Below are 21,482 nucleotides of genomic sequence, written 5' to 3' on the forward strand. Positions count from 1 at the left end.
GGTAGGGAAGTGGGGGGCTCTATGGGGGACTTTTGGGATAGCATTGGAAATGTAATTGAGGAAAATATGTAATAAAAATATTAAAAATCAAAAAAAAAAAAGAAGACACATTTTAATGAGTCATGCCCTCATTCCTTCAGTCAGTCATGTAACAATGACCGTGTTTCTGTTTGTCAGACACTGCGTTCAGTGATAGAGAAAACCCTAAGACAGACCCCATTGTGGGAAGAATCAGTAAAACCATACTGTAGTGAGGGAAACTGAAGAGGAGAAGGGTGAGGCTGGGGGAGGGAGTTTGCAAGCCAGGGTGGAACTGAATAATCTGTCTGTGTGAGGGAGGGTGTGTTGTTGAATTCCAGGTCCAAGGCTGCTGTGTTTGAGAAATGGGAGTGTCTTGCGTGTGGCTGGAGAGGCAGAGGCTGTTTTCAGTACTGGTAGGAGATGTATTTGTGTAGGCCACAGCCGAGTCATAAAGCCCCAACTGTGTAACAACATTGCAGGGGAGATAATCAGATTTGTCAGTGAGAATTTTCCAGAAGGGCAGATTAAGCAGGAATAGCTCAGAGGCATTCACTTTTAAACGTAGATGCAAACAAGAAATGGGCGGATCTTGTGAAACTATTAGAAAATAGTATTTGTCGGCGATGAATTGGAGTGACCAAAACTTGCTTCCGTAATAAAATAAGGATTGTGCCTGTCTGAGAGGGATGGTGCTGAGCGGTTTGCTGTGAGGGAAAGCAGAGACAAGTTTAATGGGACTCCAGTAACATGTCCTGCTCGAGCTGCTTGAGCAAGGCGGCCTTTTCCCCCCCATTTGGGGATGTAATTACTTGAGGTACTCGTTTTCCGAACAGTCTGGTATGTGGGCTGCAGCCTCCAGGCAGAGTTCAGGGTGTGCGTGGTTTCCAGCGATTTCCACGGGGATGATACCGCTTAGAGACTGTTCTGTGCAAGTTTTCACCTTGATTTAAACAGGAACGGAGAAACGACCCTGAGATCTTCTAGGCTTCCAAACCCATTTCCCTTTAATAGGCTGGAATAGACAGGGGTCTTTCTGCCGAGATTTAATTGCGACTACTTTCCTGGACCCATTTCTGAAGCAGATGTTTCTGGGTAGTCATAGATTGCAAATCTGTAGCTTCAACACGGTGGTGTAATAAAGGAGACGGAGTCTTGTATTCCACTTCTGAGGCTATTCTGGCTGCCAGGGGTCACATGACACTGGATACCCTGTTGGAAGTTACCTGCTGCTCTGAGAATAATGCATCCCTGTCTTGTCTTTCAGTTTTTTATCGGCTTGCTGCTGATTCTGATTCTGCAAGTGGCAGCAGGCATCCTAGGAGCCGCTTTCAAACCTGAGGTACGTTCATAGATGACTCTCACAGAAGCCCCACACATTGAAACCCTACACTACAACACGACTCATTTAACAATATGTTTTTTTCCTTCTCAATTTTCAGTATAACCGAATTCTGAATGAAACGCTGTATGAAAATGCTAATCTTCTGTCGGAGAACACTGATGAGGCAAAAGACTTCCAGAAGGCCATGATTGTGTTTCAGTCAGAGGTAAATAGAATGCTTTGGTCACTTGAAAATTTGAATATAATTATTCAATGTTTAATTGTAAATTTTAAATTATTATTATTATTATTTTATATGTGTGGTGTTTTTGCTGCTTGGATGTCTGAGCACCACATGCAAATCCAAAGATGGTGTTTGATTCCTGGAACTGGAGTTACAGGTGGTAGTAAGCTGCCTTGTTGGGTGCTGCGAATCAAACCCAGGTCCTTTAGAACTGTAGCCAGTATTCTGGACCACTGAGCCATCTCTTCAGTCCAACATTTAATTTTTTTAAATGGTTGTATTCTATGAAAAGAAATTGTCCATTTTGCAGATTTTGACTAATTGCCATTTCAAAAAAAAGTAATAAGAAAAAAGTATTTGGAACAGTTTCTAGTCCCTTGGGATTTAAAGCAATTTAGGGCATAAATTAAGAAGGTATGTGTACAACAAATTAAGTGTTTATGGGTCAAACCAATAATTACTTTAATATTTACCTTCTAAAAGAGCAGTGCTGTGGAGTCTACCTTCCCCCAAATTAAAACTAACAGTGTGCCTCTTACAACCCTATGAAATAGTGTTTCGGTTTATTTTATATTGCTTTGACAAAATGCCTGAGACTGAGTATTTTATACATGAGACATTTATTAGTCGTTAATTGGGTTCTTGTTTGTTTGCTTGTCTAGTTGGTTTCATTTAGACAGGGTCTCACTGTGTAGCTCCTGGCGATCCTACAACTCCTTCACTAGATCAGGCTTGGCCTTAAACTCGCAGAAATCTGCCTGCCTCTGCCTCCCTGGTGCTGAGATTAAAGGCGTGTACCGCCACTAGCAGAAAAGAGGCTGGTTTTGCTCGTCGGGGGTTGAATAGCATGGAGTCATTATTGCCTCCATTCTCTGAGGTCTTCACAGAGGCAGGCACCACAGCTGCGGAATTAAATATAGAAAGAGATCACTGAGACAAGAAACAAGATTCTAGAGGGTAGAGAGATCCTGCTCTTTAGTTGTTGGCTTTTACTAAAACGTCGCTTTGAGTGTTCAGATTTTTAATTTTTAAAAATTGCATACAGCTGGGCGTGGTGGCGCACGCCTTTNATCCCAGCACTNGGGAGGCAGAGGCAGGNNGATTTCTGAGTTCGAGGCCAGCCTGGTCTACAAAGTGAGTTCCAGGACAGCCAGGGCTATACAGAGAAACCCTGTCTCAAAAAAAAAAAAAAAAAAAGAAAGAAAGAAAAAGAAAAAAAAAATCATACAAAGCTACAAAGTATTAAGGGTAGCTTCCAGTGTGTCGTGCTGGCACATACCGTGTTGTGGTTGCCCTCCTGTCCTTCGCTCTTCTCCCGATCCTCTCGCCACTCCTACCACCGGCACCCTCCGGCCTCGATCTAGTTTCATGTCACATGCATCCTACCATCTTCCCTCGCCTTTGTTCATCTCCGTGCTCCCCTCTCATGGTAACCCACTTTCTCAGGAACACACGCAGCCCTGCAAAACCACCTATTCTTCACAGCCAGCACTAACCAGTTCAGAAGGGTATCACCTGAGTGATTCCCTCTGGCGCGTTTCCCACTTCATAAAGGTTTCAGAATACGAAACCAAAGCAGACGGTAGCATCATGTTGACGCACACCCTGTTGAGAGGGGGCTGGCAGATAGAAAATGAAAGGGTTGGAATTTGAGTTCGCATCCATAGGACGTTTTGTTTTTCCTTCCTTCCTTCCTTCCTTCCTTCCTTCCTTCCTTCCTTCCTTCCTTCCTTCCACTTTACCTCCAGATCGCTGCCCGCTCCTCCCAGGACACCCTCTCTTGTTCCTCTCCCCCTCCTCCTTTCTGCTGTGACATTGTGGGGGCCCCTCCTTGGGTACCACCCCATCCAGGCACAACAAGTCTCTGCAGGGCTAGGTGTATCCTTTCTCACCGAGGTCAGACAAGGCAGCCCAGTTAGGAGAATAGGACCCACAGGCAGGCCACAGATTTAGGGATAACCCTAGCTCCAGTTGTTGGGAGACCTCCCATGAAGACAAAGTTGCACATCTACTACATATGTACAGGGGGTCTAGGTCCAGTCCATGTATGTTCTTGCTCTTTGATTGGTGGTTCAGTTTCTGAGAGCTCCCAAGGATCCAGGTCAGTTGACTCTGTTGACCTTCCTGTAGAGTTCTTGCCCTCTTAGGGTCCCTCAATCCTTCCCCCAACTCCTCCACAAAACTCCCTGAACTCCATCTAATGTTTGGCTGTGGGTCTCTGCATCTGTTTCCGTTGGCTGCTGGGTGGAGCCTCTCTGAGAACAGCTATGCTGGGCTCCTCTCTGCAAGCATTAACTATCACTAATAGTGTCAGGGGTTGGTTCTTGCCCATAGGATGGGTCTCAAGTTGGGCTGGTTATTGATTGACCATTCACTCAGTCTCTGCTCCATCTTTGTCCCTGCATGTCTTGTAGAGAGAACACATTTTTGGGTTGAAAGTTTTGTAGTGAGTTGATGTCCTTATTGCTCCATTGGGCCATGCCTAGCTACAAGATATGGCCACTTCAGGATCCATATCATTGCTAGGAGTCTCAGCTATAGTCACCCCTGCAGACTATTGGGAGCCTCCCCCATCCCAGGTCTCTGGCACATGCTAGAGATGCCCCCACCCCCACCCCCGCCCCCACACCCTCAACCCCTGCCAGCTGATGGTTTCCATCCATGTTCCCAGTCAGTCCCCTGGCCCTCTCTCCTATCTTTATTCACTCCTGATTCTGAACCTGTCATTCCCCTCCCCATCCATTCTCCCATTCAGTTCTCTCCCTCCATCTGCCTCCTGTGGCTATTTTATTCCCTTTTCTAAGTGAGATTCAAGCATCCTTGATTGGGACTTCCTTCTTGTTTAGCTTCTTTGGGTCTGTGGAGTGTAGTATGGGTATCCTGGACTTACGGCTAATATCCACTTATAAGTGAGTATGTACTGTGCATGAGGACATTTCTTTTTTTTTTTTCAGTTGGGGTCCCTAGCCGTTTTCCTTCATTCTCTCTCTCCTCTTCCCCCTTTCTCTCTCTCCCTCCCTTCTTTTGTTTTCTTCCTCTCCTCCCCTCCTCTTTGTTTCCTTCCTCTCCTCCCCTCCTCTTTGTTTCTTTATTTCTTTCTTTGTTTCTTTGTTTCTTTTTTTGTCTTTAAGGTGAAATCAAAACATATAGTTCTGACTGTCATGGAACTCACTGTGTAAATCAGATTGGCCTCTAACTCATAGCTTTCTGCCGACTCTGTTTCCTGATGTGCTGGGATTAAATTCATCCCTGAAAATGCAGCCAGTATTTGGTTGTCGTGGTGGTGGTTTAATACCTTTTCCTGACAGTTTCCTCATGAAGCATTCTCTCCAGTGGATGCAGTTACTTCCATTCTCTTCCTCATCCAACAGTGTTCTGTGTCACTGCCACTTCCTTGCCTCCTTCCTGGACCACGGCCTCATCCTCCTCCCCTTCAGCGACTTTAGTCTGTGCTTCCATCTCTATGACACTTTTCTGAAACATTGATCTTTTGCTTGTGCTTGCTTTCCTGTTTCAAAGGTCTCTATGGAAACTCAGTCTCAGGGAGGTCCTGGAACTCCCTGCTCTTTGAGATGTCTCTGGTGCAGAGACCATGAAAAACAATTATTTTTAAAATTTCTCAAAAAATTTGAGCAGCATGTGTATTTCTCTAAGTTGAGAACTTGACTTTGTGTGTGTGTGTGTGTGTGTGTGTGTGTGTGTGTGTGTGTGACCCTAGGATACATAGATCAGACTCTTGTCATTAAAACTAAATGTTAAGAATTTTGTTTTTGCCTGGCGGTGGTGGCACATGCCTTTAATCCCAGCACTCAGGAGGCAGAGGCAGGNGGATTTCTGAGTTCGAGGCCAGCCTGGTCTACAGAGTGAGTTCCAGGACAGCCAGGGCTATACAGAGAAACCCTGTCTCGAAAAATAATAATAAAAAAAATATATAAAAAGAATTTTGTTTTTTTAAACTTTATTTCTAATTTCTTCAAACTTTTACTTCTTAGTCATTTTTGCTTTATCAATGTTTAGACCAAAATTAAACACTCCTTCCTTTCTAAAAATGGATTTTATTTATTTATTTTTATTTTAGTTATGCGTATGTGTGTTCTGTATGGGTAAGGTGGTGTATCATATGTTAGCATCGAGAGTACTGCAGAGGAGGCTCAGTGGTCAAAGGTACTTGCTGCTCTCAGAGGACTGGAGGTCATGTCTCAGCATCCATGTCAGCTGGCTGTTTCTCCCTTAAACACAATTCCAATGAATCCCACACTGTTTTTTGGCTACTGTGCACACAGGACACACCTACCATACTCCAGCACATGCTCATGCTTGCATACACATGTACATATACACACCTAGACACTCATGTGTATATGTAGGCACATATACATAACACAGAAATAAAATACAATTTATATTTTAGCCTAAGACGCATCTCCGTAACAAGATTTAGAAGAACAATTCAATGTATGACGGTGTTTCCGGTTATGTTAATGACCGCGTTTCCTTTTGCTTTTCTCTTCACAGTTCAAGTGCTGTGGCTTGGAGAAAGGAGCTGCCGACTGGGGAAATAATTTTCCGGAGGCAAAAGAGTCATGTCAATGTTCAGGAACTGACTGTGGCACTTATCAGGGGAGTTCCGTTTATCCAAAGGTGAGAATAAGGTTCAATTTGACATAATCAATAGTTCTGATATGTTCTTTTCACAATGACCGTCTCTGTAAAAACTTAAATACAGTAAGCACCAGGAGAGCTTTAGTATGAAAATATTCAGTTGCTCAAATATAAAGCTAATCTTTATTAACTGTGAAAGAAGATATTTTTAAATGAAATTTTTTTGAAATTTTAAATGAATTTTTTTTTTTTGTCTATAAGCTTAGCATCATTTAAATCAAACTTTCATGGGTCAAAGTTAGGTCAAGTACAAGTTAACATAAAAGTTTATTTTATTCTGTCTTTGGTCACTACAATTACTGTCCTCTATTCCTTTTAATCTTAATTAAAGTTCTGGAAATTAATATTTTTACTTTAGTTTTCAAAAATCAGTCTTTTTTCCCCCTATTTATAATACCTTTTCCCAAGAATCCATTTATGTAGAAATAAAGGATTTGATATTTAGGACTTCAGCTTCCAAATGTTAAATATACTTGCTAATTTATCTACTTATTGTTGCAATTGAAAAGTTGCTTAGAGTATTTGAAATCAATTTAAATGGTGAGTTTCCATCTTCTAATATGTTATATGCATCCAAAGTGTCTGAGTTGTGGGTATCAAACTTCTATTTTTTTTATGTGCTTTTTAATGAAAAACATGTGACTACTCATCATGTTTATTGACTACCTCTTGTAAGCCATGTATTCCCCATTACAAGGCTTTTCACACTATGGCTGGAAAAATGGCTCAGCAGTTAAGACTGCTCTTCCAGAGGACTCGATTTCAACTTATAGCATGGCAAGCTCACAATTGTCTGTAACTCCAGTCCCAGGGGACCCAACACACTCATGCAGACATACATGCAGGCAAAACACCAAATTCACATGAAATAAAAATAGATAGATAGATAGATAGGTAGATAGATAGATAGATAGATAGATAGATAGATAGAAAGATAGGTAGATAGATAGATAGATAGATAGATAGATAGATAGATAGATAGGTAGATAGATAGATAGATAGATAGATAGATAGATAGATAGATAGGTAGATAGATAGATAGATAGATAGATAGATAGATAGATAGATAGATAGATAGATAGATAGATAGATAGATGTCCCTTCTACCTGGAAAGGCTTAGTGGAAACACAACTGGCATCAATGTTGAAATGTTCTTCAGAGACGACTCTATATCAATTATACCTTTGTGGTGTCAAAATGGCTTCAGCAAATGAGTATGATCTAGTCATGAGAGATTCCCCAAAGCTACTCCAACTCACAATACATTAGTTTCTATGCTACCCAAAAATTATTTCCAATCTAGTGTTGTTTTTATTTACCAATTGTCATTAATAAATTAAAGAAAAATACCAAATCACAGAGGAAATGATTCTCCCTTCCAGACTACTCACCAGGGCTAGAGAAGCTCTGCTCTGAGGTTGTACAGGTATCACTCATATTAACAATAATTCACGGGAGAGAACTACAGGGGGCAATATTACTGTGTCATTTCATTGTCAAAATAATAGCAATTAAATTATTTCATTCTTACCTTTTATAATCCTCTCTGACTCCCTCCTGCCTACCTAAATGTATTAACACAGCATTTCCAAGGTAGAATGGAAATCATTCTCTGGTGTGGATGAATATAGCTTCTCTTTAGGATGACCAGGGGATGCCTAGGCTCTGTTGATGTGCATCTCCACTTCCGATGGAGGACTCAGCTGAAAGATGGCTTTCTTCAAGATACATTCTGAAAAGCGCTTTATGAAATGATATCGCCTGAAAGTTCAAACAGAGTTCATCTGAGTGTAAGCCAATGGCTGCCCTGCTACCCTGTAAGGAAGGCCATTATTTCATGGAATCGTCCCATTTGCAGTGTGTCATTTGAAAGTCCAGAAAAATAGGAAGCCTGCCAATGGGTACCACTCATGGTTCCTTTCCTTTTCTTTCTTTTTTTTTTTTTTTTAAGATTTATTTATGTATTTTATGTATATGAGTATGCACTGTAGCTGTGCAGAGAGTTGTAAGCCCTTTATCTGGTTGTTGGGAATTGAATTTTAGGACCTCTGCTCCCTCCAGTCAGCCCCCTCGCTCCAGCCCAAAGATTTATTTATTACTATCAATAAGTACACTGTAGCTGTCTTCAGACACACCAGAAGAGGGCGTCAGATCTCATTGTGGGTGTTTTTGAGACACCATATGGTTGCTGGGATTTGAACTCAGGACCTTTGGAAGAGCAGTCAGTGCTCTTATCTGCTGAGCCCATCTTATCAGTCCCATGGTTCCTTTTCTTTTCTTCGATCTCTTTTGCTCTCTGTTTTCTTGGAAGCAGGAGGAGACAGATATCATAAATATGAATCAATAGATGTAGACACTCATCTCTGTCTTGGTCCTAACTGACATGATCATCTCAGATGTTTGCTGCTTTGGATTGGAAGAGAATGAAGAAGTTCAAGGGATAAAGTTTGGGAAAGACCTTCCCAACTTTGTAGATTTTTAAAATTTTATTTATTTATTTATTTATTTATTTATTTATTTATCTATTTATTTATTTATTTTACTGTTTCTAGCAAGTAGTATGACCTTGGTTAGTCTTCATGCACATGTGGGTGTCACAGGGAAGACATAGCTCATGAGAACACAGATTATATTGTGCAGTGTTTTTCCATTTTAAAAAGAGTTATCCTTGTAATTTTCAGTTATTGAAATGTTTATAATTTGTCTGAAAATTTATAAAGTTAGATTTCTGGGCTGATTTGAATACATTTCAAAATAATGTATCAAAGAAGCAACTTTCTAAACTTTTTCTTAAAGCAATATCATAAAAGCACACATAGTGGACCCTTTAAAGATAAAAATAGAAGTCATTTATTATTAGAGGACTTGACATTCCCTTGTCTTTCATAGGGAATATCCGCACTATACATAGCCGGAATCCTAACACTAGACTTCCCTGCCACAGGTCACTTACCCACATAATCTGTGATTATTTTGTTTATGAAAATTATAGTTTGTGTTACAAATTGACTTATTAATTTCTTTTAAAATTTTGCCAAATCATTTTTATTATATTTTTAATATTTAAAATATTTTTAGTTTAAATCTATTTTGATCATATTCTTCCCCTCTCCCAAGTCCTTCCAGATCCTTTTTCCTATTCTACCCTCCCAATTTTAAGTTCTTTTTCAATAAACAAACAAACAAACAAAAATCCAGTACAACAGCAAAACCCCCAAGAAAAGAATGTAACCCCAACCCTCCCCCCTACCAAACTGTAACCAAATAAAAGCACACAAAAACTAAGTGGGGTCCACTATGCATTGGTCAGCTACTCCTGAACCTGAGGTTTGTGCTGGACTACTTGATCTACCCATGCCACTCTATTGCGTGTCGGTCCCAACAGTCAGGAGCTATGTAGCTAAAGAAAAAAAGAAAAGATGGCTCAAATGCTCTTTAGCTATTGAGTAAGAGTAAAAGCTAAGGCTAGGGCAGAAGAAATAGTTCAATTCCTCTTTGTTGACCTTGGTACCAATATGAAAACGTCAACCTAATAGGAGATCAAAATTTCACTAAAAGCAATGCTTTCTTTCTTTCTTTCTTTTTTTTTTCTTTTTCCAACAGACCTGTCTTTCTTTGATCAAAGATCTGTTTGAAAAGAACATTATTATTGTCATTGGAATTGCTTTTGGACTGGCTGTTATTGAGGTACAGTACAACAGTGTGATCACCTCTGCATATTGTAATAATTGTAACATTAGAACATGTGGGTCGAGCATGGCCTGGGTGGGGACAGAATAACATGGTTCCTGCCCCTGGGACAGGGCCAGCAGTAGTGTCCATGGCTGCTGTGGGCAATAAGGCTTGTTTGCATAGTACTGTACATACCTTCACGTTCCACTGTCTTCCCTGATGATCTGAGACAGCAAAGGCACGGCTAATGTCTCAGCAAGATGGTAAACTCGGGGACCTTCAGGACAGCCCTTACGGCTGTGGAAAAGACCTCTAAAAACATGGGTTCAAAAATATATGATTTCTCAACGAGGCAAAATCTAAGGGTGCAATATGAATTATGAAGGCATTCACGAATCTAAAGAGACAAAGCAGCTGCTCTGTGAGCCAACTTGTCAGAAAGATACAAAANCAGTCAGATACAAAGGCAGGCAGAGTCCTGAGTTCAAGGTCAGCCTGAGACAGAGCTAATTTAGGTCCAGGTGTGGTAGAAATGGTAATTTCAGGATAGGATCCCACCCAGCTAGTTTACTGTACTGGCTTAACAGATAGACAGGCAGATCTCTGAATTCCTTTGCAGTGTTAAAAGAAAATATGTGTTTGTTGTCTCTTAAGAATTAAGAGGCTGGGGAAACAGGAGGCTGATTCATAGGATGATCAAAAGGGAACCTGGAATAAATAACAGAATTGATATGTAAATTTAAAAAACTGGGCCTTTGGTCTGCATGAGATGAGCCAGCAGAAAGTGATAGCAGTTTTTCAGAATTTTTTTTCTGACAGGATTTCTGATTTTGGCCAGAAAAATCTATGGAGAGCGAACACATCACTTTTAGAATTTTTTCTAACAGGATTTCTTAGTCAGAAATCCCAAGAATTACTTAGAGAGCTGGCACTTTTAGAACGTTCTCCATCAGCTATCCAGAGAAACGCATCTGAAGAGGGAACACAGCTCTTTTAGAATTTTTTTTTTCTTCTGGCTTTCTGGTTTTGATTAGAGAACCCAAGAATTATTTTTAAAATTTTTCTAACAGGATTTCTGACTTGGTCGGAAGATCCAAGACATTTTTTATAGCAGTTTTTCTGACTTTGGTCAGAAAACCCATGAGCTATCCAGAGAGCTTTTAGAATTTTTACTAGCAGAGAGAACAGAAAGCTATCTGTCTCGACCAGAGAGTTGTTAAAATAGCAAGAAATGGCTGTCTAGAGCAGAGCAGAACACACACACACACACACACACACACACACACACACACACACAGCAGTCTGGAAAGCTATCCCAGCAGAACCTAAGCTACCAGCTTGGACCCATGATTTGACTTCGAGTCATTGGTTTTTGCTGATCCCAAAGACCCCTCTCTCAGGAACCTGGACCTAGCCAAGGCTTCTCCTCAGCAGTAACATGTGCTCATGATGGACCTCACTGAGAGTGTATTAAAAGCACCAAATAGACACTGCTCAGGGCACAGAATCTCTTTGAATTATTCTTGAGACTGGAATAAGTAGGGTTATATTCCTACAAACCAAGAAGGGCTGAGGCTGCTATTTCTAAAATTCTTCTTGTTTTGAGAAAAGTCATCTATACAGTTCTTAGTTGTAGGTATCCCCTTTGCATCAAAACCAGTACTCGTGTTAAATGTTCCTGAAGTGAGCTCAGGAGAGAGCGGGAATCCAAAGTAAAGGAGCTCCCGTGATTGTCCATTTCTAGCCGTGATCTTGAAACAGGAAAAACAGGCTAAACTCAAAGGCGTGAAGAAATGTGTTTCCTCCGATTCATTCTAGAGAAATCTGAGAATTTCTAAACATCTTAAGTCATTTCCTCGCATTTTCCCGGCATAGGCCCTCTTAAGCAGACTCGGAGAGGTCTCCAGGAAAGCTCTGGGTGAAGCTGGTGCATCACTCCATCAATTCAATTATTGATGCTGACAAATATATTCTCCATTGGATTCTTATCTTGATGGACTCCTTGGCATTTCTTTATGTGGCCTGAAGGAGAGCTTTTATATGGCCTCTAGATATTTGCCAAGAAGATGAAATAAAAACACTTTCAAAAGAGCATATATGGAATTATCTCCAATCTTGAGAAATGCAGATATCAAATGAGTCAGAGTCACAAGTCCGGTAGCAAGAATTTGAACACCGTGGGCAATCTCTCTGCTGAGTGATGTTTTCTCCCTTCTCCTGGAATGCTGAGCACTGGTCACTTTGGGTGCTTTAGCAGATTGCAAATTCCTGTCACATCACCACTTGGTAGGAATTTATCTTGAGAGTAAAGCGAGATAATATTTTAAGTGGTTCCTCGTGGCATTTCTCAGCCAAGTGTCAGAAACAAAAAAAAAAAAAAANAAAAAAAAAAAAAAACAAAACAAAACAACCCAACCAAACAAAAAAACCCCAACTAGATACTGCTAGCATTAAAAAACAAGAAAAAAAAAAAAAAACCAAAAGACAAAAAAAAAAAAAACACCCCCCAAAACCAAAACAACAAAAAAGACAAAAACAAACAAACAAAAAAACCCAAAACAACACCACCTACAAAAAACCCCATAGCCTAGATTAAAAAGCCTATGTTGGTAAAGCATGGCTTTCTTTGAATCTGATTGAGAGTCAAAGTCAAAAGTTACTCTGCATTGAGTCTGTTTCTCTAGACTCTGACATTTGTCCCCTGTCCTTTGTTCCTTTGCATTCTGGCTTCATGATAATTTAGACACAAAGGCTACAAAGGTGAGGAAGATACTCACTGTCATGTGAACATATGGCACTCACACACTTGTACTTTGACAGAGTTGAACTTAAATCACGCCCGAGAACACAGCTTGGCGGTGAGCTCGAGGTTAATAAAGCTCAGAGACCTGGGCTTAATCACCAAGAACTAAGATGGGGAGAGCAGGCCTTGAATGAGGTTAAGGATTACATTTCGTGCTAGAGTTCAATTTAGAGAGATGACGACGGCAGCATACAGCTCACGTACGCTTCTAAGAGGTTTGTTGGAGCTGAGCCAAAAGTAAGGAGGCCATGATTGATTGGAAAGACTGGTGGCTTGCACATCGTAGCCAAAGTTATTGCCAGGGATCTTAACAGAGCATGTGGAACACACGGTTGCAAAAAGAGCAGCACATATCAATATTTTATGGGTTTGATCTACTCTTTGTATTTGTTACACACTTAAGGGCGTTTTTAATTCTCATATTCGTCTTTCCAGTAAAATAGCTACATAAAAATGCTATATGAAGTAATTTACCACTGTGGAGCTTGTGTGCTGCTGTTGTGATGTTTAGCCTGGAGTGAGAGAGTAAAAGTCTGATGCCTGGACTATCTGTAGCCATGGAGAAGAGCTGATTGAAAGAATTGTTGGATAATTTTCTTGTTTGGTTTCCCAATCTTAAAGTCTGTCTTCCCTCTAGAGTTTGATGTAAAAGAAAAAATATTTAGTGCCTGATTCAAAAGAGACCTTTGCAAACGGTCCTCTGGTATCAAATCAGTAGAAAGCTGGACCCGATTAGACTTTAGTCTTAGAATCATTAGGCAAGCCTCTTAGCACTTATATTCTCTGCTTCCAATTTCATGGAAACACAAAGATGCATAGAGAGAAAATACCTTCTCATAAATATTTTTCAGAAAATAGAATCAATTTCCCACAGACCTAATGTAGAAAAATCTATGCAGACATCTTATCAGAAAAAAAAAATCATGTTTCATATTTAGACCTTAGGTGGAAGCTTTGCTAAGGTTGTACCCAATGGGTTCCTCTCAGAGTGCACACTAGAAACTCAGATAAGAGGCTCACACTCGTTCTGAAAAAGAAAAAAAAATCTATGGATGTTTGGAATCCTTATCTAGAGTTAAATAAGCAGATTATTATTCTTATTAAAAAGAGATGAGCATTTTTCGGTTTTACATTCACTAAATGAAAATGATCAAATGACCTGGACTATCCACCACTTAAAAGGAGGAAGGGCGACCTCGCGGTTCTGACAGTCCTTACCCTTGGAAGATGGGATTCACGCCCAAGATTTTCAGTTGTGTTTTGTGACTTCAAAAGAAAATCCCAGAGTTAAGCTGTTACTCATAGTTTAAAACTCCATTATTTTTTCCATCTTCAAAAATTCACTTAATTTTTTCTCACTTCTAAGCATTGCCTAAAACTTTAGTAGAAGAAATTTTAGACTCCTTGATTTCTGTGCAGATGATCCAAACCAGATGACCGTGGTCGTTCAATGGAATCAATAAGTATATTTAGTTCCTGCAGGCTGTTGGTATGCAGGGCTCAAAGGGAAATGCTTACAGAAAGATACGTTCGTACCACAAGGGGAGACCATCCCAGAGTAATAGCTGGTACTGCACAATTAAGTAGGGCCATTGAAGATTGGCTGGCAAGCTGGAAAAACCTGACACACTTACACACACACACACACACACACACACACACACACACACACACGAGAGAGAGAGAGAGAGAGAGAGAGAGAGAGAGAGAGACTGAGACAGGCAGGCAGACAGACAGACAGGGAGAGAGAAGGGGGAAGAGACATCTGTACTCAGTCCTCGATATTAATTTCCCATTCAGTAGACAGTTTTTGTTTTCCATGGTCTACTTTAGCGTCCACGTTAACCCTGTGTTTTATTTCTAGATTCTCGGTTTGGTGTTTTCTATGGTGCTGTACTGCCAGATTGGAAGCAAGTAAACCTGAGGACTTACCTAGTCATCATAAACACCATTTGAGTTTTTGCTTTGGCTTCATGGCTTTAAATACTCGAATACTGTAAATAAATGTCTTATTGAAGTGTCTCACTGAGGCAGGCTACAGATATCTTCACAGGTATTCACTGTATTTAACTGTGAAGGACATAATACAAATGGTTGTGTATTTTTTTTTCTCACAATAAAAAGTGTTGGTGTTGATGCTTTTTTTGGTGTCTGGCCATTGTGTCCAAGTGGCTCTGTGTCTCTAGAGATGATCATCTGGAACGTCCCAGTGGAATAAGCACGTTTCTAAGTGACAAGATCACAGACTCTAGGGCAGTGAATCTGGGATCTGGGATTTCTTTTCTTTTTCTTTTTCAAAAACACAGCTCTGTTTCATCAGGTATGTCAACGGCTGATGATGAGATTGTCTAAAGGTGAAATACTTAACAATGTGTAAATCACCATATTATAAAATCTTTGTTTACCTTTATGACGTCTGTGTTTTGCTTCAGGTGTACTCTAAGCATCGAAACAGTGCCTGTATCTTAGCCTTAGACCTCCTGGTACCTCTCTGGATCTTCCTGTGGGACACAACAGTTAGACTAAATTTTCTTTCTAGTTTGTAGAAGTATGTTTTTTAACTTTACATTCTACTGAAATATAATGTACAGCAAAATGAATGACCTGTGAGCGTGGAACTCTGGGGCTGCGCATGCGCCTGTGTAAGCCCTGTCCAAGGACGATAGTCTTAGCGCCCCACATTGCTCTCTAATGCCACCTCCCAATTCTGTTAGTCAGAGCAGGGTATTCACATTTGTATCTCTTTACAAATCTACTCATTGAGGTCTGTCGGACCCTGCAGCCCACCATGCTGGGAGTATTTGCACCTCGGACATTGCAAACCACTTACGGGTTTCTATGTTGCATGGTTAGAGACACATGTATCAGTTCTTTGGTCCACTCAGTGTTTTTAAAATAGTAACAACTGGTCTGACTCCTGTGTCCATAGATCAATATTCCTGTTCTTAAACTTCCTCTAAGTAGAATAAGAAGCTGCCCATTCTGGCTTCTTTCTCGGCTCTTTGTCTATGGGATCCATATTGTGGCACATGTGTGTAGCTTATTCTCATTGGGTATGGATGCACATTCTTTTTCCAATGGGCATTTGGTTGTATTATTCCAATAACACTGATATAAATGTTCGTGTGTGTGTGTGTGTGTACATACAGGTGTGGAACTGATTTGTGTGCATGGATTAAGGGTTAATAGACTTTGTCAAGACATTTTCTAAAGTAGCCATGACTATTTATTCTCATTCTAGAAAAGTCTCATAGACCCATTCCCGTCTTCTAAGCATGGGGGAAACCACAGAAGACAGTCATTGTGAAGTTGCTCAAAGTGTCAGGCAGTGAGTAGAAAATTGGGGGCATCCTTGCTAGGTTGGACACCCCTAATCTATGCTCCCTCATTAGTGATAAAAGTAATAGTTCTTTGGTGGGAATGTGTCATCTGCCAAGAGCTCTGTAATAGACTCTGCATTTATTTTCTCACTTCTTCCCACACATCCCTGTGAAATAGAAACCACAATTATGCCTATTTTTCAGGAAAGACCATGAAGGCTTAGAGAAGGCAACTTGCCCATGACTCAAATGGTTAGTGATTGCCAGAAGTGAGACTCAGACCTTGACCAAAGCCCAAAGTTCATCAAGTTGGTTTCTTGATAACATACCACCCTATTAACTTGCCATCTTTTTATAATTACTGTTTTGTTTGTGCCTGTTGTATACTGAAACTCTTTGAGAGCATCGCTTCTTATCTGTGTCTATATCCTTACTGCATAGTGGTTAGTACAGAATTGGCACGCGGTAAGTAATAGCTAAGAGCTCTAGATTTACTGAGTGTTTTCTAAATCTCTAAACATATTCTAAATGCTTAACACAGAACAACCCTCTTACCCGGTTAACTATCAGGAGACCGGCTTTCAATCACGGAAAGCATGGTCTGAGAGACTAATTTAGGGCCAGACAGGAAGTAGGTAAGGGGATTAATTATGACTGGTTCCAAATGACTCAGAACCTTTATGTTTTATGTCCCAGTATCTAAAGTAGTTGTGATTATTTATTCTCATACAAGATAAATATGGTTGACTCATTCCCTTCTTCTGATCTTGAGAGAAACCAAGTAAGACAATCACTTAAAAGACAAACAAACAAACACCTCCACAACAACAACAAAAACCAACTTACAATGTTATTGAAGAAAACAGTTAAGAAAACAAGTATCAAAGTTTCTTTTGCATAATTTGTGGCCCATGCTAGGAACTTAATAAATACTATATTGTCTTAGTGATGTCAAGACCTTTGTTAGTCAGACTTGGTAGGAAAACAGAAGCCCTCCAACCCCTTCAGATAATGAAGGCATAGTACAAGAAACAGATGAATACACCAGGCACTGTGTTAGGTGCCATAACAAAATATAACCACTAGAGTGGCTTAAAAGGCAGAATTCCTCAGAGTTCTGGAAGCCAAACAATATAAGACCAAGGTGCTGGTAAGTCCATTTCTTGGTGAGGACTCTTTTTTTGCACTGTGGACAACTTCTTGCTAAGTTCTCATGTTGGTAAGGGGGATTAAAAAGAAAAAAGTGGAGAGCCTGTAATCTGGTATGTTTTTCCTAGAGGACAATGGTCCTATCAGATCAAAATTCTACTCTAGGATCATATTTAACATGAATTATTTCCTATTCAAATACCTCCATAATGGGAATTAGGGCGTTAGAATACTGAATGTCTCAAGTCTCTGACAGATTAGGAGTATCTCGAGATTTTGATGCGTCAGGGAGGGAGGATACCCAGGGAGGGTCCCACCCTCTCGAAGCAGAAGGGGAGTGAGGATGAGGCGAGGGTCTCAGTAAAGGGGGACCAGGAGGAGGGATAGTGCTTGTGATGTTAATTAATTAATCAATCAATTAGTTAATTAAAAAACACAGAATGTAGAAGGACATAATTCATTCTGTGGCAATTATATGTGCTACATAGGTGGGTGGGAAAGTTATCTTGTGCCATGGAAATGAGAGGTAAACCAGAGATAAGCAGCAGGAAGACACTGCTAACCTATGTAGAGGCAAAGGATGGAGACATTGCTGAGATCCAGGGATGTGTGGTAGAAGACAGAATCGAGAGAGGGACGGCAGGCTGAGGAAGGATTTGACTAGCGGGATTAAGAGCCACAGAAGTCACATGGCAGCTTGACATGACTTCTTCCATTCCATCAACTCCATTCTTTTGCCATCCTTCCACCGTCTGAATCCGCTTATGAGCAAGACTAGAAGAGAGCCTGGGAGTACAGTGTACAGCACCCACTCATGGAGAGCATTGCCGGGAACCGTGAAAAACCCAACTGAAGGCAGAAACGGAAAAGATCCTCATCACAATGGCAGACTTTGAGAAAAGGACACCATGCTCAACCTCATAAGAAAGGGCATAAACATGGTGAAAATAATAACGAGGAAATGTTAGAATCTGTATGAGAAACTGTGCAGCTTCTTACCCTTTTCCCCCCTCTTGGCTAAAATTTATGGTATTTCAAGGACAGAGAGGACTTGAGCGCAGTTGTTCTTAATTGGGGTCATTTTCCCCCTGAGGGGAATATTTGTCAATGTCTGGGGATGGTTTTCGGTTATCAGTGGAGGAGGGTGTTTCTGGCGTTGGGTGGGCGAGGCTAGGAAGACTATCACACAGTACATTGGTTGTACTGTGCAGAGTGGAGAGGGCCCGACTGGAGAGTCATCTGTGAACAATAACAGCAGCAGCAACCATAGAGCCTTACCTGGAGACAGTCTCCCCAGGCAGCCCTTAAGGGAAACTAGAGTTTGACAACTTTGTGACCTTCACAAGCCATTTGAATTTCCTCTTCTCCAAGAGACAAATTTTATCAGGAAGATATTAACATTTCCAGACATTCCTCTGTGTGCATCAGCCGCTGAAATGTGTCCAGACTTCTGCTTTGAATGTTTTAAAATGTTTATTTTCTTAGGATAATTTGCTTGCTTTTAAAATTTGTTTTGGTTCTGAATGTGATTATAAAGGAAGCTTTTTCTTTCCTGAATTATGTTGAATTCTGATTTAAAAATAAATCCATCCTTTACTTCATGGCTTCAAGATCAAACCAGAATATTTTAAAATACATGAAATTTCATTAATCACTGAAGAATCATAGCAAGAACAAAATGAAAAAAATTCCCCATTGGACTGTTCATTCAACTAAAACAGAAATGTTTCTCCAATTTAGAGATGTAGAGGCATTCTTATTTAAAATTTATGTTTAAGATTATACATGGCGCTGATTTGGATACATGAAATTCAAACTAACACTTAGCTATGTTTCTCAAATCTGCTCACTTCTCTGTGTCTCTCTTCATTACTGCCCTATTTTCTTTCCATGGTCTCTCCTGAAGTGATATCATTGTAGCAATCCCCTCATAAAACACTTGATTATTCATTTATGTGTGTGTCTATATGTGTGCTTATTATTCACTTATGTGTATGTGTGTGTATCCATGTGTGTGTCCATTCGGGTGTGGGTCAGCAGCTACGGAGGATGAACACTGGCCCTGGGTTCCCTGGAGCTGGACTTATGTGGCTGCCTAATCTGAGTGGTGGGAACTGAACTCTGGTCCTCGGCAAGAGCAGCGAGCACTCGTTACTACTGAGACATCTCTCCAGCTTATGTGCACTAATCTTTCAATGGGGGTTTCCATACTTATTTTACATCCTTCTAACCTAGAAAAAGAGCTGAGTTGATTAAAATTTGAGTGTAAGAATCTTTCTGGAGAAGCCAAGTTGCCAAGGAGATAATGCAAACATCTGGTTATGCTGACAAAGTGCCATAATCCAGTGGCGTGTCTTCCCTTCTCCCTAACCTTCTACTGCCTGTGTCCTATCACACTTGCTATTCACACTTGATTCTGAGGCCATATCTTTTACCTGAGGACACCACTTGGAAAAAAGAAATGCACTCATTCTTACCCGTTCGTTTTACCCAATTATAGCTTAGCAAGCAGTAGATGTTTGCCCAAGCAGTATCTTTTGAATAAATAAGAAGAAATAAATTTTATATTTTAAAAGACATTAAAATGACCACACCCATGTCACTTACAACCAATTCATTTGCCTCCAAAAAGAAGATGAGAATTCAGTGTCCCTTCCCAGGAGAGGAGCTTGTTTTAGTCACCTCTTCCATCTCCTTCTCCTTTTACAAGGGATGGCGACCACAAACTACACAATATGGAAGCGGATTCCTTAAGGTTCCCATCATCCAGCTTCACCATCCAGCAGTTGAGTGATGCTGGACATGTTCATGTTCCTGTGACTCATCCAAGAACTGAGAATGAAGAGAGGTCTCTACAGAGCCGTAATATTAACTAAGATAACACACACACAAATTGTTCAGCACACACATACAGTATGCTTAGCCCTTAAAAAGTGTCAGTATCTATAATAGCATGATTATACAAGTTATTACAATTAAATTATTTTAAAAAACATGTTCATCAAATTTTGTTTTTGACTACAAAGCTCCTTTAGACTTCAAAGCAAGGGTAGGGCCTTCTTCAAATTTGAAATGGATTTTGACAATAACTCCTCTAGAAAAGGATAAATCCTTTTGCTCAGAATCTCATACCAAGGCTGCCCTCCAGATAGTGTGCTAAGTAGTGGAACCTAACAGAGCAGAGACAGAGGGCCAGGAACTGAACCTCAGTGAGGGAAAGACAGTAAATGAAAGGGATTGGAGCTGGCCATCATCTTGATGTTTAACAGCGTGTATTGGGATGCGCAGAAAGAGGGCACGGTCCACTCTGCTGGCAGATGAAAACCTAAATAAGTCACGTCTGCTTAATACAGTCTGAGCATCATTTGCAGCAATGCCAAGAGCAATAAGGAGCTGAGTGGAGTGCAGGGCCACACCTGGCTCGCAGGATCTCCAAGAGTAATTTGTGACATTATTTCAAGTGATTCCAATAGAACATGCTGTTCTCCGAAGAAATTGTGATTTTTGGAACGCAGGTTAGTGTTCTTGGCAAAAGTGAAGATGAGAACTATTGGGGATGTTGTAAACAACAGGGAAAGTATTAATTAGTTCATAAACAAAACGCATAATAATTGACAACCAAACTTTTTAGTTAAAAAAGAAAACGCTTTAGTGCAGAACTGGGAAAGTAACACACAGTAAGCCAAACAAAGGCTCTGAAATCAAATAAAAAAATATCAGATGTGGATAATGATGGATAATGAGCATTAGCATGTGACCAGTGCTTGCTGAATTAAGGATGCGGTTCTCACGGGCCTAAAAGCTGGCATTGTGGTCCATACATTGGGCCTGGGCTAGCTATGTGTGATGCTAGCTAAGTCTCCAATACGCCCCTGTTTTTTACTACATCTTAGGTAACTATCCCTCAGTGGCTCAAAAAAAAAAAAATTCTCCACATTGGAAAGTACTTTCAAAAGATCCACAGACCTTACAAATCCTTCAATAGAAGAATTTCTGAGAGAAAAGCCAACTTTCTTTTCTGGGACACATCCAGCCATAAAAATAAATCTAAAAATAACTTGGAAATACCGTATGTTGGAGAAATATAAAGCAGAACTTTTATTTTCTTTACCACCTGCTTACTCTCACAAGCAAGGATCTTTATAGTCTAATGATACAAATGATAGTGATGTAGTTGGTTAAAGAAAGATGAATGTCGCTCTTCCGGCCGGACCAGCACCAGGGTAGCTAGGGCGCAGGGTCGGCTGACACTCGCCAGCTACCCACAACACCCGCCACAGGATCTTAAG

The 21,482-nt window shown here is 40.4% G+C and overlaps 1 protein-coding gene and 1 long non-coding RNA gene across 4 annotated transcripts in view; one reads left to right on the forward strand and one right to left on the reverse strand.

Annotated features, from left to right (window-relative positions):
* Positions 1-14,861, forward strand: part of Tspan8 (tetraspanin 8) — a 31,804-nt gene extending 16,943 nt beyond the window's left edge. For 2 of the 3 annotated variants that reach the window (XM_029482306.1, XM_021174904.2), the window contains 5 exons: positions 1,286-1,360; positions 1,461-1,568; positions 6,102-6,227; positions 9,853-9,936; positions 14,589-14,860. In XM_029482306.1, coding sequence (XP_029338166.1) covers positions 1,286-1,360; positions 1,461-1,568; positions 6,102-6,227; positions 9,853-9,936; positions 14,589-14,642 — 447 coding nt within the window. In that variant the 3' untranslated portion in view covers positions 14,643-14,860. Of the gene's footprint in view, positions 1-1,285; positions 1,361-1,460; positions 1,569-6,101; positions 6,228-9,852; positions 9,937-14,588 lie in introns of all 3 variants that reach the window. The other variant, XM_021174903.2, reaches the window with a different exon arrangement.
* The window catches only part of LOC110303709, a 66,843-nt gene that overhangs the window by 31,867 nt on the left and 13,494 nt on the right, over positions 1-21,482 (reverse strand). The window contains exons 2-4 of the long non-coding RNA XR_002378947.1: positions 15,130-15,225; positions 8,385-8,552; positions 7,781-8,010 (exon numbers count right to left, since the gene is read on the reverse strand). This is a non-coding gene — a long non-coding RNA (uncharacterized LOC110303709). The remainder of the gene's footprint in view (positions 1-7,780; positions 8,011-8,384; positions 8,553-15,129; positions 15,226-21,482) is intronic.

Source organism: Mus caroli, chromosome 10 (genome assembly GCF_900094665.2).
Source record: "Mus caroli chromosome 10, CAROLI_EIJ_v1.1, whole genome shotgun sequence".
NCBI lineage: Eukaryota > Metazoa > Chordata > Mammalia > Rodentia > Muridae > Mus > Mus caroli.